At 36.9% G+C, this 16868-nt stretch overlaps 1 protein-coding gene across 1 annotated transcript in view; it reads left to right on the forward strand.

Moving 5' to 3' along the window:
- Positions 1 to 16868, forward strand: part of LOC145996314 (endoribonuclease Dicer-S-like) — a 170402-nt gene that overhangs the window by 43013 nt on the left and 110521 nt on the right. Inside the window, exons 5-8 of the mRNA XM_083132747.1 lie at positions 1322 to 1494; positions 2991 to 3262; positions 8331 to 8460; positions 13147 to 13366. Of these exons, the coding sequence (XP_082988873.1) occupies positions 1322 to 1494; positions 2991 to 3262; positions 8331 to 8460; positions 13147 to 13366 (795 nt within the window). The remainder of the gene's footprint in view (positions 1 to 1321; positions 1495 to 2990; positions 3263 to 8330; positions 8461 to 13146; positions 13367 to 16868) is intronic.

Here is a 16868-nt window from a genome sequence, read left to right on the forward strand (position 1 = left end):
AAAATCGGCCCAGGAAGGTTGAGGACCATCAATTGCAGGCTCTTTTGGACGAGGACGATACCCAAACGCAAAAGATGCTTGCCGAGCAATTGGGTGTTACTCAAGCAGCCATTTCCATGCGTCTACGTGCCATGGGAAAGGTTCAAAAGATCGGAAAATGGGTGCCGCATGAATTGACCGATCGGCAGCTGGAGAGACGCCAAAACACATGCGAAATCTTGCTTGCCAGACAAAAAAGAAAGTCTTTCCTGCATCGGATTGTGACTGGTGATGAAAAGTGGATATATTTCGAGAATCCTAAATGCAAGAAATCGTGGGTTGATGCCGGCCAACCATCAACATCTTCCTCGAGACCAAATCGCTTCGGCCGGAAGACGATGCTGTGTGTTTGGTGGGATCAACAGGGCATCGTCTACTTTGAGCTGTTGAAACCTGGTGAAACTGTCACTGCCCACCGCTACCACCAACAACTGATCAAATTGCACCGTGCTCTGTGTGACAAAAGACCGGATTATCAAGAAAGACATGACAAGCTGATTTTCCTCCACGACAACGCCCCATCACACACGTCAAGACTGGTCCAAAACTACTTGGAGACACGCAACTGGGAGGTGCTACCCCATCCCGCCTATTCACCAGACCTGGCCCCTTCCGACTACCATCTGTTTTCGTCGATGGGCCACGCCCTCGCTGAGGAGCACTTCGATTCGTATGCAGACGTCCGAAAATGGCTTGATGAGTGGTTTGCCTCGAAAGAGAAGGACTTTTTTTGGCGTGGTATCCACAAATTGCCCGAGAGATGGGCAAAATGTGTAGCTCGCGAGGGCAAGTACTTTGAATAAATTTCTTGTTGCTTTCTATGAACAAACCATGTGTTTTTCTGACTACAAAACAGCAGATTTAAGCTTATACACCTGGTAGCAGAAGGTGACAGTGTTTTAGCCAATGTTTTTAGCTTTTTTCCACTGTTTCTGAGGTAGTTTTTAAACTATTGCTACATTTTTTAATGTGTTGTGTTTGTCTTGTGCAGGCCCCTTTACAACTTGCATTTTTAACCTTTCTCAAATAGCTCTTTATACCCCTTTTAAGGTAAGGGGTTTAGGGAAATTTGACCCGTATATACTGAAGGGGGTAAAAAATGGTCATACGTGCAGTACCAACACACCCAAAAATTTAAATCAATTAGAACAAGTTTTACAGTACTTGCTTCTAGAAATTTATTAAGTCAATCAAGAGTGTGTAACCACGAAAGATATTTAACTTACAAAGTGTACATATTTCAAACAGAAAGGTGTTTCAAAGGTGAATTTTCTTATTTCAGATAATGATGTTGTTTGAGAATTATAATGGAGTACAACCTCGTGTACTGGGTTTAACAGCAACGCTATTGAACAGCAACTGCAAGCCGCATGACGTTGAAAAGGAAATAAAGGCTTTGGAGGTAACCATGAGGAGCAAGGTAGCTACGGTTGACAGCTTGCATGAAGTTATGAAGTAAGTAGCTTGCAGTGTTGCACCAACTTTGTTATTTTTTCATGTTGCTTTCTGTAACTTTTGGCTAATCGTGGCAATATTGCTCTACGTTCCTTCTGCTGCATCTGATCCATCGATGAAAGATGGAATGGGATCTAGGGACACCTCTACAGAGACATTAACTGAAAAATTTCCACCAGCATCTCCCATATGGTTGTTCAATGCTGTACCGACTATACCCCTCCTATAGCCTTATTCACTACTAACGCCATTTTGTGTGTATTTCTTTTTAGTTACAGTACTAAGTCTAAGGTGCAAGCTTTGCTCAGGCTACGGGATGCGCACAGGCTCGAGTCCCTGGGGGGGGGGGGAGCATAACAACTTTTCTCCTTTTTCCTTCTCTCTCTCTCTCTCTCTCTCTCTCTCTCTCTCTCCATTCATCCCCATCTTCGTAATTATCCAAAAGTGAAGTAAAATGAAGCAAATGAATCAGGTAAAATTTGAAATATCTTTGAAATTCTCAATCAATTCTATGTATGTAATGTATAGATAGATTGCTCTGGGACAACATACCATCATTATGCATGGTGTAGTTCAGAACATCTCTGAGGAACGCACTCTTGCCAACTTTTCATCATAAGATTACATAGGACAATAGTTCTCAACCTTCGTTAAACTGCGACCAAGTAAATTCATTTTTAAGATTCGATGCCTCAATCACAACAATTTTACTCGTAGGTACATTTCTAATTTTATAAATTTTATACATTAATTAATATGTAGCATTGTCTAGTCTTGTTGACAAGTATAATATTATGTTTAAATTATATACCTACCACCAAATCTAATGAAATCTTGTAGTTGCCTTGGGCATATATTCTTAAATTAATTTTCTTAAGTGTTGGATTTTCATTAGCATGTTGTATTTTGAACACCAGAAATTTTCATTTAAAACTAGTTTGGAAATCAATGACTGTATTATTATACTCAGAAAACCAATAACAATATATTAATTATGTTGATTTGAGAAAGACTGTATCAGGGAAATTAAATTGGCATAGCTTATCTACCTGATGAAGGGAGTAGTTACATCCCGAAACGTAGTTTCACGGAAATCATATACTCACCAACGTAAGTACCTTAAGGTTTTTTATAAAAGATCTTTTCTTTTTATATTGTACTGATAATCTATACTACGTGAGTATGTCACACCTGTATCAATATGAATATCAGAAAACCTCTCGCGACCCAATATAATTGACACCAAGTGGTTGAAAAACTCTTGATTCTATATTTGTCAGTCAGCGATTTGAAGCAGCTGGCAACACACACTGTGAAGATTGTAAATGATTGGTTTTCTACACTATAATTACACGGTTTTCTACACTATAATTACACCTATGTAGATCTTCAATTATATTTTTTTATTCACATAAAAATTACAAAATGACTTGTTCATTCAGTTAGAGGTAATGTATAGATAATGCAGATTTGTGAATGTTAATTTCACTTTCCAGTTACTCAACGAAACCCATGGAGACAATACTGCCGTACAATCCAACTGAAAATAATGTTCGGGCAAACAATTGTGAAGGTGTGTACACGTATGTGTTGGATATCATTAGGGTAACACAGAATTCTATTCAAGACTGCCATATCGAAGATGATTCTGCTCCACTGCCCCCAGAGAGTCCACCAAATGCCTTCCTGATGAGGTCACAGACTCCAAAATGGAAAAAGTTGCTCAAAAATGCACTCGTCGATTTACAAGTCCATGTGGAAATGTTGGGTTAGTATTTGTGATGCACATGTATGTTTTGTGATAGGGACTGCATTCATGCATTTTCTCCTGATATTGTTCAACCTTTAGTAGACAGCTGGTTTCAAATAAAACAACCTCCATATGGCAGCAGTTACCACGATTATTTGTTCGAAAACTACGGTTGTTAATTAAATTCTGTCTTTTCTGGTCATTTATACACATAGAAAGCTATATGATAGTGGAATGACAAAACAGTATATTTAGTGTTACTATTTTTAACAAACTCGTTTTGAAAATGTTGATTTTTCCTTCTAAATATTATGTTGTTTAGTATGGGTATAACTTTTAAACCATTGTTTCTTTGCTGATGTGTTTTACTTGTACATTTGATAATGAAAAGAAAAAAACTATTGGTAGTGTGCAACGATTAGGGGTCTGGCAGGAGATATCCAATTTTCAAAGTTATGATCTGTTAAGATAAGTTGCATTTTTTCAGTTGTTGTTTTTTAAAAAAAAAAATTGATTGGGAGACCGGGTCTTTTGTCCTGCTTCCCTGCAAAATTTGTCCAGCATCTATAGGGCCGATGTTGTAAACAATTTTCCAGATTTTTTCCCATGGTAACCCTGCATTTCTTATATATTGTTATTATTTTATTCCACAAGAAGTATGTGTCTATTTTCAACTTGACTTTGCATAGTGGTAGAAAAATGCCACTTTGGTCCATTGTGATGGCCACAGCTACAGAATGCCAGTTTTTCTGCAACATGTGGATTTTCTTCTTCTTCTTCGTACTTTAACTTTCATTTCAATGATGAGCAAAAATTTATCAGAGTTTTGCTTCAAGAATTACATCAGAATATTAAAATACCACTTATGTGGAAGTTGGAATTTTGGTGTTAAGACATTTTTCTATCAGTTTTATATTTTGCACACCCTTTCACCTCAGACCCCTGATTCACTTTCAGTGTCTGTATATGCTGACTGTCTTCCTCATTACTTAGAAAATGACTTTGTTAGTGAAAAACCTGTCACAGTGGGAAGAAACTAATTCATGATGGATTTTTATGTATAAAATTAAAGGCCAAAAATGATGAAGTGTACTGGCAGTGCTCTCTGAAGGAGTGCAAGGCACGTGTCTACGTTAGGAATCATGAAGTTCTGAAACTTGTGAAGGAACATACTGGTAACCCAGATGTGGCACATTTAGCTTCATTGCACACTCATTTCTTTAGGGACTATTGTAAGACATACGCTAAATACTCTGTACTAAATATGATAAGCCCTCGTGGGCCAGAGGTCAGAGGTGAAGGGCTGTGCAAAAGAGAGAGATGAGAGAGAGAGAGAGAGGCATCAAAATGTCCACACCAAGATGTTGTAGACCCCTCTTACGTAATCACAAAATACAGTTTTTTCCACACAATATTGGTGCAGTATAAATGGAACTTGGAATTTTACATAATTTGCAGGATAATTACATGCCACAAAAGTGTTGCGTAGCATTCTCAAGGACCCTGCGAAATACAAAAATACCAGAAAAGTATCAGCCAGTATCTGGGAAGCAAGAACAACTGATACTGACACCACCGTTATTGACCATTTTGAATTTTATTACTCCATATAAATCATAGACAATAACAATATTTGGAGTGTTCAGTACAGTTCATATAAAAAATATAATTACAAAATTTCTATAATTTACAATCTAGATATTCACTAACATTATAATATTCCTTATTAACTAATAGTTTTTTAAATTTGTTTTTGAAACTTGTCATACTTTCTGCTTTTATATCATTTGGTAAATGGTTGAATATTTTAATTGCCATCTGTTCGGGTCCTTCTTGAACTAATGTTAGCCTTGTGAAGTATGGCTTTAGAAGCTGTTTGTTTCAGGTGTTATATGTATGTTCTATTGAACTCCGTAGTGTAATATTTTTTCTCGCATATAATGCCATTTCATATATGTACAGTGAAGGGAGGGTTAATATTTTGTATTTCTTAAACAACGTCTTGCACAATTCCCTAGTCTTTATTCCTGCTATAATCCTAATGGCTTGCTTTTGTTTTCTAAATGCTTCTATACTTGCCGGTGAGTTCCCCTACTGCATAATTTATTAGTGAATGAAATATTGCATAATATACCTGAATTAGTGAATTTGTATTAAGTGTTTGTTTTAGTTCAAATATTTTGGAATTTGGTTTTTTAACGAGTATTTTACGTGGTTTGACTAATTTAGATTTTCATTTATAGTTGCTCCTAAAAATTTTGTTTCACTAACTAATATTACTGGAAGATGGCTATTCTTTACTACATCTTTAATTTTATTGTTTTGTTTAGTATGAAACAGCACATAATTTGTTTTCTGTTCATTCAATAGTAATTTGTTACTCTTAAACCAAGATTTCATTTCTTCCATTGTTTTTTCAATGTTGGCTTCTAACTTGTTCACATCATTTCCCTTTACTATTGCGCTAGTATCGTCTGCATACAACAAAATCTTGGTATTCTGTATATTTAATGGTAAATCATTTATGTACAAAAGAAAAAGTAACGGGCCTAATATTGATTCTTGGGGAACACCATATTTTAACGTCTTTAGAGTGGATTTGTATTTTCGTACGTTTCCTTCTCTTTCGTGGCTAATTTCAACACATTGTATTCTGTTTGATAAGTATGATTTCATAATTTCAAGCATGTTACCCCTTACCCCATAGTGTTCCATTTTAGAAATTAATATTTTGTGGTTTACCAAATCAAAGGCTCTTGTCAAGTTGTAAAATATTCCCAGAACTAATTTTTTATTGTTTATACCTTGCAAGATGGATTCGATTAATGTATGTGTTGCACTTGCTGAGCTTTTGTTTTCAATAAATCCATGTTGTTCTTTTGATAATATGTTGTGTTTATTAAGGAACTGTAGAAGCCGATGTTTTATTAACTTTTCTAGAATCTTGCTTAGCACAGGTAATAATGAAATTGGTCTGTAATTTTGATCCAGGTTTTTACTTCCATTTTTAAATATTGGGTTGACTTTTGCTTTTTTTAACTTAGTAGGAAAGATACCATTCGCGATACAGTCATTAAAGAGATATTCTAAAATAGGTGCTAACAACTCCTTGATTTCTTTTATTATTCTGACTGGAAATTCGTCTCCTACAGCCTTTGAGCCTTTTAAATTCCCCATCTCTTTCGATATTTCATTTGTTGTGTTTGGCGTTAGAAACATCCTTTCTAGAGTGAACGGTTTAGAGTTACTCAAAACTTGCAATGGGTTTTTTACGTTAGTTATATTTGTTACTAAGTTATCTCCTAATTCGGTGAAGTATTTGTTAAATGTTTCACACACTGCAAATGGATCATCTATTTCAACGTCATTTGTACATAGTTTTATATTGTTATTTGTGTGTTTTTCTTTCATAACTGCTCATTTACAACGTCCCACATTGCTCTGCTTTTGTTATTTGAAGATGCAAGTTTGTTCGCATAATATTTTTGTTTGGCATCTCTTATTTGCTTTTTATAGTAATTTATGTAAAATTTATTTACTGATTTATTTATGGGAGTGCGTTGACTTTCACTTATTCACTTATTAGGGATATTTTTATCTTACTATATTGTTTTACCTCTCGTGTTATCCATTGCTTTCTCCTTCCATTTCTAGTTTGTATTTTTCTTTTAGGGAAAGCTGTGTCAAAAATATTATAAAATGTGTTTGTGAAAATTGTGAACTTTTCATCACTGTCTATTTTGCTTACATATTGTTGGCTCCAAGATTATTTTTCTATCAAAGATTTAAATTTATGCATATTTCATTCACTATATATTGTATTTTCATGCATAATAGGTTGTTTGGTAACATGTTTAATTTTTACGTGCATGATTTGGCATGTGTAATCAGAGAAACCATTGACACCCCCCCACAAAATGACTTCAGACCTCATAACAAAAGCACAAAAAATTACATCTTTATCACAGGCTGGAGGCTAAGTCCCGAATCATTGACTTGTTGATAAAAGCAAGAGACTTGGTAGGATTAATTGTTCTATCATTAAAACTATTTTCAGTCGAGTAGCCAATCGATATCTGCACTCTGACGGCTGCCATCTTGAAAATAATCTGCCATGTGATATTTTTTTATTTGATATATCTCGGGAGCGGTGTCTCCTATCAATGTCCGGTTTTCTCAGAAATGTTCCAAATAGTGTAAACTTTCATAATAAATCAATAAATCAATTTTTGAAAAATAAGAAATAGAAGTTTTTCAGAAAGTCTTAATTAATAATTCTCGAACCAAACAATGGCATTTTCTATTTTGTAAGATTACTTAGTGTTTTTTAGAAGTCTGTAAACGAACTGAATCCCTATTTTTTCTAGATTTATAAATTTACCTTAAATAACATTTTAAGAGAAATATAATTTACAAGCAAGTCAACATAATTTTTGAAAAAAGAATCATTGTTAAGACTTCCAACTCGCAGTTATTCTCATAAAATGTTTTGTAGTTTTTTCTGAAAAACTTCTATTTCTTATTTTTCAAAAATAGATTTATTGATTTATTATGAAAGTTTACACTATTTGGAACATTTCTGAGGTAACTGGACGTTGATAGTAGACTCCATTCCCGAGATATATCAAATCAAAAAATATCAAATATGGCGGATTATTTTCAAGATGGCAGCCGCCAGAGTGCAGATATCAATTGGCTACTCGACTGAAAATATCTTTAATGATAGAACAATTAATCCTACCAATTCTCTTGCTTTTATCAACAAGTCAATGATTCGGGACTTAGCCTCCAGCCTGTGATAAAGATGTAATTTTTTGTGCTTTTGTTATGAGGTCCGAAGTCATTTTGCGGCAGGTGTAATATTATATGAGATATCAGCATGATCGAGATTTGTGAGGACATTGTCAATTGCAGTTTCAGAACGAGCTGTTATTCTGGTAGGTTTTGTAATTATATAGATAATATTATATGATAAAGTTAGTGTTAATACATCAATATCGATATCAGCTCAAGCCTAGTATTTATATATGTAAAATTGCAGATTATGCTGTTAACCTCAGATAGATGATGATGTCCTCTATTGCAGGTATCTATGGAGCTTTCAAAGCCACTTTGGCACACTATGTGCAGTTGGAAAGACTGAGGAGGAAATGTGAAGAGACACCCCAGGTGGAAGCAATAGTTGCATATGTAAATACGGTTGTGCTTAAAATCAGGTAAGATTTCATTTCATCTTAGTTGTCATTATGAATCAAATCATTCTTTAACTTGATGTGATTTTATGTACAGGGTGTCCCAAAATGATTATCGGGGTTTCATAGTTGTTTAATTTTGCTTATATGTGGGGTACAAGGACAATGCTTATGTGGGAGTAAACAACAGCTCAACAAGTTTACCTGGTAGTCCAATTCTTCTCGATGCTTCCATTCGACATACTTGAACGTCCAAAACTCTTCTCTTTGCAGACACATCCAGTTGTTTGAAACTTATTAAACCATCAACAAATCATGTTATCAGGTGGAGGATCATTCCAAATCGCTGTTGAAAAGCTCACCGAAATGAAACAGCAGAACTGCAGCTTGTAAGTTCAATGACACAAAAAGACTTCTGCATGGGAGTCGCCATCTTGTAACACCTACGCCACTGTGACTGATGGGAAAACAAATGATAGGGTAGAAAACTTCCACAGCCCTTCTCATCGTACACGTACGATATGAACGTTCACCTTCATCTGTAGCAATATACCAATTACTTGAAACCTCGATAATCATGTTGGGACACGGTGTATGTATTAGCAACATGCCCATGACTTCACATGGATTTATATGTTTTATGTTTGTATGTTAGATATGTTCATTAGTCCATTTATGTGGATCCCATCAACACATAACAAGCACACAGTACATGTGTATTGAAGACTCTTGTTCATAATATAAGTACTTTCATGTTTACAGGTTTAGGTATTCGGGCTGTAAAGTTTAACCTTTAGTGAACGGAGGCCTATCCTGTGTTAGCCTCTCTGGATGCAAACATTTCCTGCATGCACTTCTCAAACTTGAGTGTGTACGAACAAATTGTGGCTTGAGAACTAATTGTCATAGGGAGATGACTTTTTTCCACAATGACAGGGCTTTTAGTGGAGGTGAAAATTATACATTGCATCTCCAATAATGAAAGTTAGAGGAAGAAGAAAGAAAAATGATATTCGTCGTGTCCCTGTAGCCACCCACGACAATAGACCAAAGTGAATGAAAATGTGTATTGATAGCATGTAGCTGTTGCACATTCCTACAACCATGTTGAAAATAGGCTGATACTTGTTGGAGAAAAATACTATCAAAATATAAGCAAATCAGTGTTGCCAGCTTACAGAAAAGGTTTCCAGAAAATCACTTCTAACAGTTGGGCTGAAAAGTTCGTAGGCTAACATAGTAAAAAAATTTTTTTGACAAAATTCGATTTTATTATTCAATATAGTTGCCTTCGAGGGCGATACAACGATTATAGTGGTCATACAATTTTTCGATGCCATTTTTATAGTACGATTTCTCTTTAGCCTCAAAATAGGCCTCAGTTTCGGCGATTGCCTCTTCATCAGTGCTAAATTTCTTTCCAGCGAGCATTCTTTTAAGGTCTGCAAACAGGAAAAAGTCACTGGGGGCCAGATCTGGAGAATATGGTGGATGGGGATGCAATTCGTAGTCTAATTCATATAATTTTGCCATCGTTTTCATTGATTTGTGACACGGTGCATTGTCTTGATGAAACAGCACGCGCGGCACCCATTTTGCACACAGCTTTCGCATGTTCAAATATTCATGCACAATATGTCCAACACGTTCCTTTGATATTTTTAAAGTCTCAGCTATCTCGATCAACTTCACTTTACGATCATTTAAAATTATTTTGTGGACTTTTTTGATGTTTTCGTCGGTAACAGCCTCTTTCGGGCGTCCACTGCGTGCATCGTCTTCGATGCTCATTTCGCCTCGTTTAAATTTAGCAAACCACTTCTCAACGGTTGATTTTCTTGGTGCAGAGTCCGAATAATGTTTATCAAGCCAAGCCTTGGCTTCAACAGTATTTTTTTTCGCCAAAAAGCAATGCTTTATTAACACACGAAATTCTTTTTTATCCATTTTTTCAGAATAACAAAAGCTGCTTCACTCACAATGCTATATCTCACGAACTAATTATCCGTCAGCTGTGAAATTTATACACTTATCTTTTGAAGGTTAGTACTAAGTAAAAATCACATGGATTTAATTCTAGTAACGCCATCTATGAGTCAGCCTACGAACTTTTCAGCCCAACTGTTAGCATCAGCCCTATGGGCACTGAATGGACCTAATTTGCTGAGAAACATGACAAGAGACCACTCTTTGAGAACACGTAATGCCCATCCCCCAACTTGAAAAGGAAAATAAGAAAGCCTGAAGTTATGCCTTGAAAGTCACAATTTTTGGGAAATTTTGAAAATTGTGTGTTTCTCACTGGGCCCCTAATTGTCGCACATGTGAAGTGTTCTGTTGTTCTGTTGAAATATATAGGGTGGCACATATTGTATCTACCAATATAATTTGTCAACCCTATCGTAACACAGATGCACATGTGCAGAAGTTTCCCATGCTTAGGCAGATACAAGTCTGGCAGTCAGTCTGCTATGGAATGTTGACCAGTTGAGTCACGAATCCTGGCAGTGGAGACGTTCATCTGAACAGGGTCCATTCAGGAGACGCAGTACTGAGAAGCATCAGGATGCCAGAGAATACGCCTCCTCCAACCTGAAGACTTCTGTTTCTGCATGTTACCATTCCATTGGCTTTCTATTGTCTGACCCATCGTATCATATTGTGACACTCTTGTCACAGGTTAACGACCCTCGTTGGACCGTCGTTACAACGTCTACCGAATGGAACCTTTTTCGGATGAATGCCTCCACTGTCACAATTTGTGTGTGAACCGGTCAACATTCCATGGCACACTGATTGCCAGACTTGCATCTGCCTAAGCATGGGAAACTTTTGCACATGTGCTTCTGCTTTACGACAGGGTTGCCAAATGATATTGGTAGATACAATATGTGCTACCCTGTATCAGAAAAAATGGTGTTTGAAGAGTTATATCGCATTTTATGAGATTTATCCCATAATACTGTGTTCACAATTATACAAAAGTGGCAGAGATGCAAAGTAAAATGAACCAAATCAATCAATCAACCATAATATGGTGAGGAAAAGAAAGAAATTTTAAACTATCTTCGTTAATAAATATACAGGTATTGGACAAAATAATGGAAACACGAGTCAGAAGTGGGACATATTTTCAATGTGCCTGGTAATACTGAGCACGGCAGAAATCAACCTTCTCTTGTTTGTTGCAGGTAGTATGGACTGTGCACTGACAGTAGAGTGAGGCAGTGTGGTAGTGAACGTTGTTCAGGTGTAGTGAGTGACTAGTATAGCTGACCTGACGGAGTTTGAAAGAGGTCGAATTGTCAGTGCCCGTTTCACTGGAGCATCTGTGAGCAAAACAGTAAAGTTATGCGGTGTAACACGAGGCACGGTCTCGAAAGTTTCACAGTGCATGGTGAAACAGGGTCTGCTTAGCACAATAGTGGTTGAAAGACGAAGCTGCAGGAAAGGGACCGCCGGGCTTTGAAGCGTATTGTGACGTTGCAGAAGAAAACAATGGCCTCCAAAGTGACTACAGAACTTAATGAGCACCTAAACACCCCGTGTCATGCAAAACAATGAGGCAGGAACTGCATCAAATGGGTATCCATGGGTTTGTTGCTATAGCCAAGCCCCTAATAACTGAGACGAGTGCTCAAAGGTGACGTGCATGATGCAATGCCCACAAAACTTGGACGTTGGAGGACTGGAAACATGTCATTTGGTCAGACTAGTCAACCTTTACCCTCTTCCCCACTACTGGATGCGTGTTTGTATCGCAGACACCCTCGGCAGCATACGATGTGGACTGTCACCACCCGACTGTCAAACATGGTGGCGGCTTTATTATGGTCTGGGGCATTATATCATGGTATTCGGCAGCCCCCTTGTCACATTTCACAGTCGGGTCTCATAAGCAGTGTATAGAGAACTCTTGGGTAACCAGATCCACTAATGGTGCAAACCTTATTTCCAAACCGGGATGCCATCTTCCAGGATGATAATGCCCCCATTCATACTGCTGGCACTGTTCAACAGTGGTTTCCAGAGCATGCTGATGAGGTTCAAAATCTTCCCTGGCCCACCCAGTCCCCAGACCTGAATATCATCGAGCCTCTGTGGGTTGTTTTGGAATCCAGGGTTCGGCGTTGATTTCCACCTCCTTCGTCTCTACCTGAGCTGGAGGCTGTGCTGCATGAAGAATGGCTTCAAATTCCACTCACCACCATTCAGGACTTGTATCGGTCTATTCCGTCCCGAATCCAAGTTGTATTGCATGCTAAAGGTGGCCTAACACCGTATTACTACATGATGTTCCGACTTCCACAGGTGTTGCCATTATTTTGTCCAATACCTGTATGTAGTGCATGTTAATTGCTGCCACATGGTTGTGAGAAGACACATATCCCAGTCATCAGCTGAACATTAAATTAACGTAGGAATTGATATACAGGCTAGGATACAAATTATGCCAAAAAATATTAAGTGCTAAAAATGTGAGCCCTTAAAAATATCTTACAGGAAAGTTTAGCATAAGCCCTCAACCAGAATTTGAAACAGACCATGACCTTCCATGTTGTAGCAACAGACGTCATGGACTGCACTTTGACATAGATTGCAGCAGGTTTGTCTCAAGACTCTGTTTTGTACTAACTTTCTAGTAAGTGTAAATCCTGTGATGTTATAAGGAACAGATATTGCAGAATATAATTTATGTTTTATTTGCAGAAAGTTGCTGGATGATGCCATGGAAGGGTATGACGTCAACACCCGGCTCTTCAGGTTCAGTTCTTCAAAGGTGTTGACTTTGTTTGAGATTCTGAAAGATTTCAAACCAAGTGAATTTGAAGATGTATCAGAGGATGGATCCGCAGGGAAGAGAAAACTGTGTGGAATCATATTTGTTGAGAGGAGATTTACAGCCAAAATTCTCTGCCATATCTTAAGGGTAAGGCAATATACAGTTGTTTTTTTCTCTTAATGGATCCCACCATTGTGCACTGGTATAACTACTTCTGTTTAAAAAAATATATATTGCAGTTTGATTGTTGGAGATTTATTGTTTACTGAAGAAATGGCATCGGTAGATAATGATTCATCCATCTTGGTTTGTTTATTTTACTTCACTTTTTTGCTACTTTTGGCTAATTGCGAAAAGAAGATGAGGATGAGTGATGAAATTGATGAAAGGACACTCGCAAAAGACACCCATGTTCAGGCTGGGATTTGAACCCAGTACCCCTTGCATTGTCGAGTGATGTGCTTGCCACTCTGCCATGGAGAGGTCGGCAAAAAAGGTTCTAAGTTCATGTCTCAGTCGTATCTGGGAGGTTCGTGGTGGCAGTTTTTGTTTTCCGTGCAAGGTGGTGGCGGTTTTTGATTTCCGCGCAAGTGCTTTGTCGATATCATCTAATCATAAGAAAATATCCATATAAATAATGTTTATTGTCTGGCAATGGCATGTTGCTTTCTTTGTCAAGTTACCGACAATTTTACGTATCTTGTAAATAGTGTGTTGCTTCAACAAATCTAATTATCGTACATTAGTTTTTAAAATAATTCTAAATTCATAAGTTGTTTTTTCAAAGACTTAACATGCATATGGGGGCCCTGAACCTCAATGTTTAAAATTAAATGCAATTCTGTAACTTTATCCTATCTTCTGAATGAACAATCTAAAATTGTCATTTGCATAAACATTCAAGTATGTTATATAATTAAGTTAGAAAGTTGAAGGTATTTTAAATATTGTTTATTTTAACTTTTTGATTTACTTGTTTTTTCTATTGCGTCCTTTTTCTATTTATCCTTTAACTGTTATATTTCCCTCGCAACTCTACTAGAATATTCAAAGGTCAATTACCTTCCCTCTTTGCCTTAAATAATTTATTTTTCATCACATAGGCATTTTTTTTAATCACGGGAGCCACATAGTGGTTATTATTATTATTATTATGATATAAAGGAATATAAGTACCCTCAAATTATATCGAATTCTTGCTTTTGGCCAGTTGACCCATAGATAGAGACCTGCACAAGACCCAGAAAAAACCCGTCTGCGAGGAGGCGGGCCTACAATAATATGCAACATGCACGTCAAGCCCAGGTGTTCGACATCGCACAAGCGAGCTTCACGTCACAGTTGTGCACAGGCATCGATGCCTGCTAGGCTTTTCTATTACCCGGGTCTTAAGAAGACCCGTGAGACTCGATGTAGTTCTTGCAAGAAAACGCGAGCACTGCTGTCAGTGTTGCCAACGGCCATTATATTTCACTACGCATGGAAATATTTGAATTTCTGCTAGGCGCAGGTGCCTTGAGGTTGTATAACCATTTGGGTAGCAAGGGGTGGGTGAAGTGGGCGACCACCCTGGGCCTCGTGCATGTAGGGGCCTCGCCTCCCATGAGGTTGATACGAAAAACGTAATAAATGGAAGTGAGAAAGATAGAAAAGGCTAATTTTTGTGGGCAATAAAATTAAAACATTTTTTTTATCTGGCTTTATATTTTAATTTAACGTTATAATTTGAATAAATACGTCAAATCAGAGGCGGGCGGGAACTCTAAGCCTAAGGGGCCCCAAAAAGTCAAAACAATTCTCATTTCTCATGTGAAACATTAACGCAAAAATTGCTTGTACAATTTTATCCAATTATTATTTTGTTGAATAGAAAGCGCTTTGTCTTGGCTTTTCTTCTGTCTCATGACCTTGCATAGCCTACACAATTTTAATATGTTAATAATAAAGCACCTCAAACTGCCACGGAGCAAAGTATGGGGCATTTAAATGCTTCCGGTGTTTTAAACTGAAGAAGGGTATGGATAATATTAGTAGTTCTTCCTTCGTTCCTGCAACTTCAGATGCAGATATTGTCCTCTGTAACGGGCACGAAGATGATTTATCTTCAGAATATCCTGATAAAGTTTTATGTTTCAGGAATGTGCTTAAATCTGAAATCAAGTGCTTTGGCAAAGTTTCTACTCCTTGATAGCTCTACACTAGCTTCCAGTGTTCTCTGTATCCTGTACCGCCTTCTATTTGTTTCCTACTCTTCAAGTAACAACCACGAAAAAAGAACTATCTTTCTCAAAATTGAAACTTAGGAAAAATATCTGGAAGGTAGTGTCGAATGGTATGATTCAGCCCAAATTTACCTAACTAACTAAATAACTCTCTAGCCTTCTTAAACCCGAAGGTTCATGGCTGCAGCAACACAGGCCTTCCATCTTTCCCTATCTTGAGCAAGTTCTATATACTCTTTTCCATCCCTACTGATTTCCCTTAGGTCCATCTCAACGTTGTCCCTCCATCTTCGTCTTGGCCTTCCTACAGGTCTCTTACCATCAGGTTTCCCAACAAGAATCCTGTAAACTCCTCTTTCCTCTCCCATTCGTGCCACATGGCCTGCCCACCTAAGTCTTCTTGATTTAATTATTCTAATAATATCTGAACGTGAATACAAATTATGTAGTTCTAAATTATGTAACCTTCTCCACTCACCTGTCTCCTCATCCCTTTTAGGTCCAAAGATTTTCCGAAGGATCTTATTTTCAAATACTCTCAATTTATGTTCCTCTTTCAATGTAAGGGACCAAGTTTCACATCCATATAATACTACAGACAAAATTACTGTTTTGTATATTTTAACTTTTAGTTTCTTAGATATTAAACGAGAAGACAAAAGTTTATGAAGAGGGAAGTAACATGCATTTCCTGAATGAAGTCTACTTTTTATTTCCTCTTTAATATAATTTTCATTTGTTAATATTACTCCTAAGTATTTGAATTTGGAAACTGGTTCAAACGAGTTGTTATCAATAATTAGATTTTGATTATTACCTAACACTTGGTTTCGGCCTGTAAGCATATATTTAGTTTTCTCTTTGTTAACTTCCAAACCTATCTCTTTAGCAGTTTTGAAAAATATTTTAGCATTATTTTTAATTGTATTCATATCATCCCCCAGTAAGTCTACATCATCTGCATATGCTAACAACTGGGTCACACCATTTAATTTTAGTCCTTCTTTAGTTTCTTTTACCTTCCTAACAGCATATTCTAAGGTAAAATTAAAGAGCAATGGAGATAATGCATCTCCTTGTTTTAACCCATCATGAATTGTAAATTTGTCAGACATATTACTACCCACACGAATTTTACTTTCTGTTTCACTGGTGCATATTTTTATCATACTAACAAGCTTCTTAGGTATTCCAAACTCTACTAATATATTATATAATTTCTCTCTTTTGACCGAATCGTATGCTTTTTTGAAATCAATGAATAGCCGATGGACATTTTGATTATATTCCCACTTTTTTTCAAGTGTCTGTCTGATGTGAAAAATTTGATCTGTAGTTGATCTGTTGCGTTTAAATCCACATTGATAATCACCTATAATTTCATTAGCATATGGGGTTAGTCTTGTTAAAAGAATGTTAGATAATAT

This window comes from Lepisma saccharinum, chromosome 12 (assembly GCF_977018435.1).
Source record: "Lepisma saccharinum chromosome 12, izLepSacc3.1, whole genome shotgun sequence".
NCBI lineage: Eukaryota > Metazoa > Arthropoda > Insecta > Zygentoma > Lepismatidae > Lepisma > Lepisma saccharinum.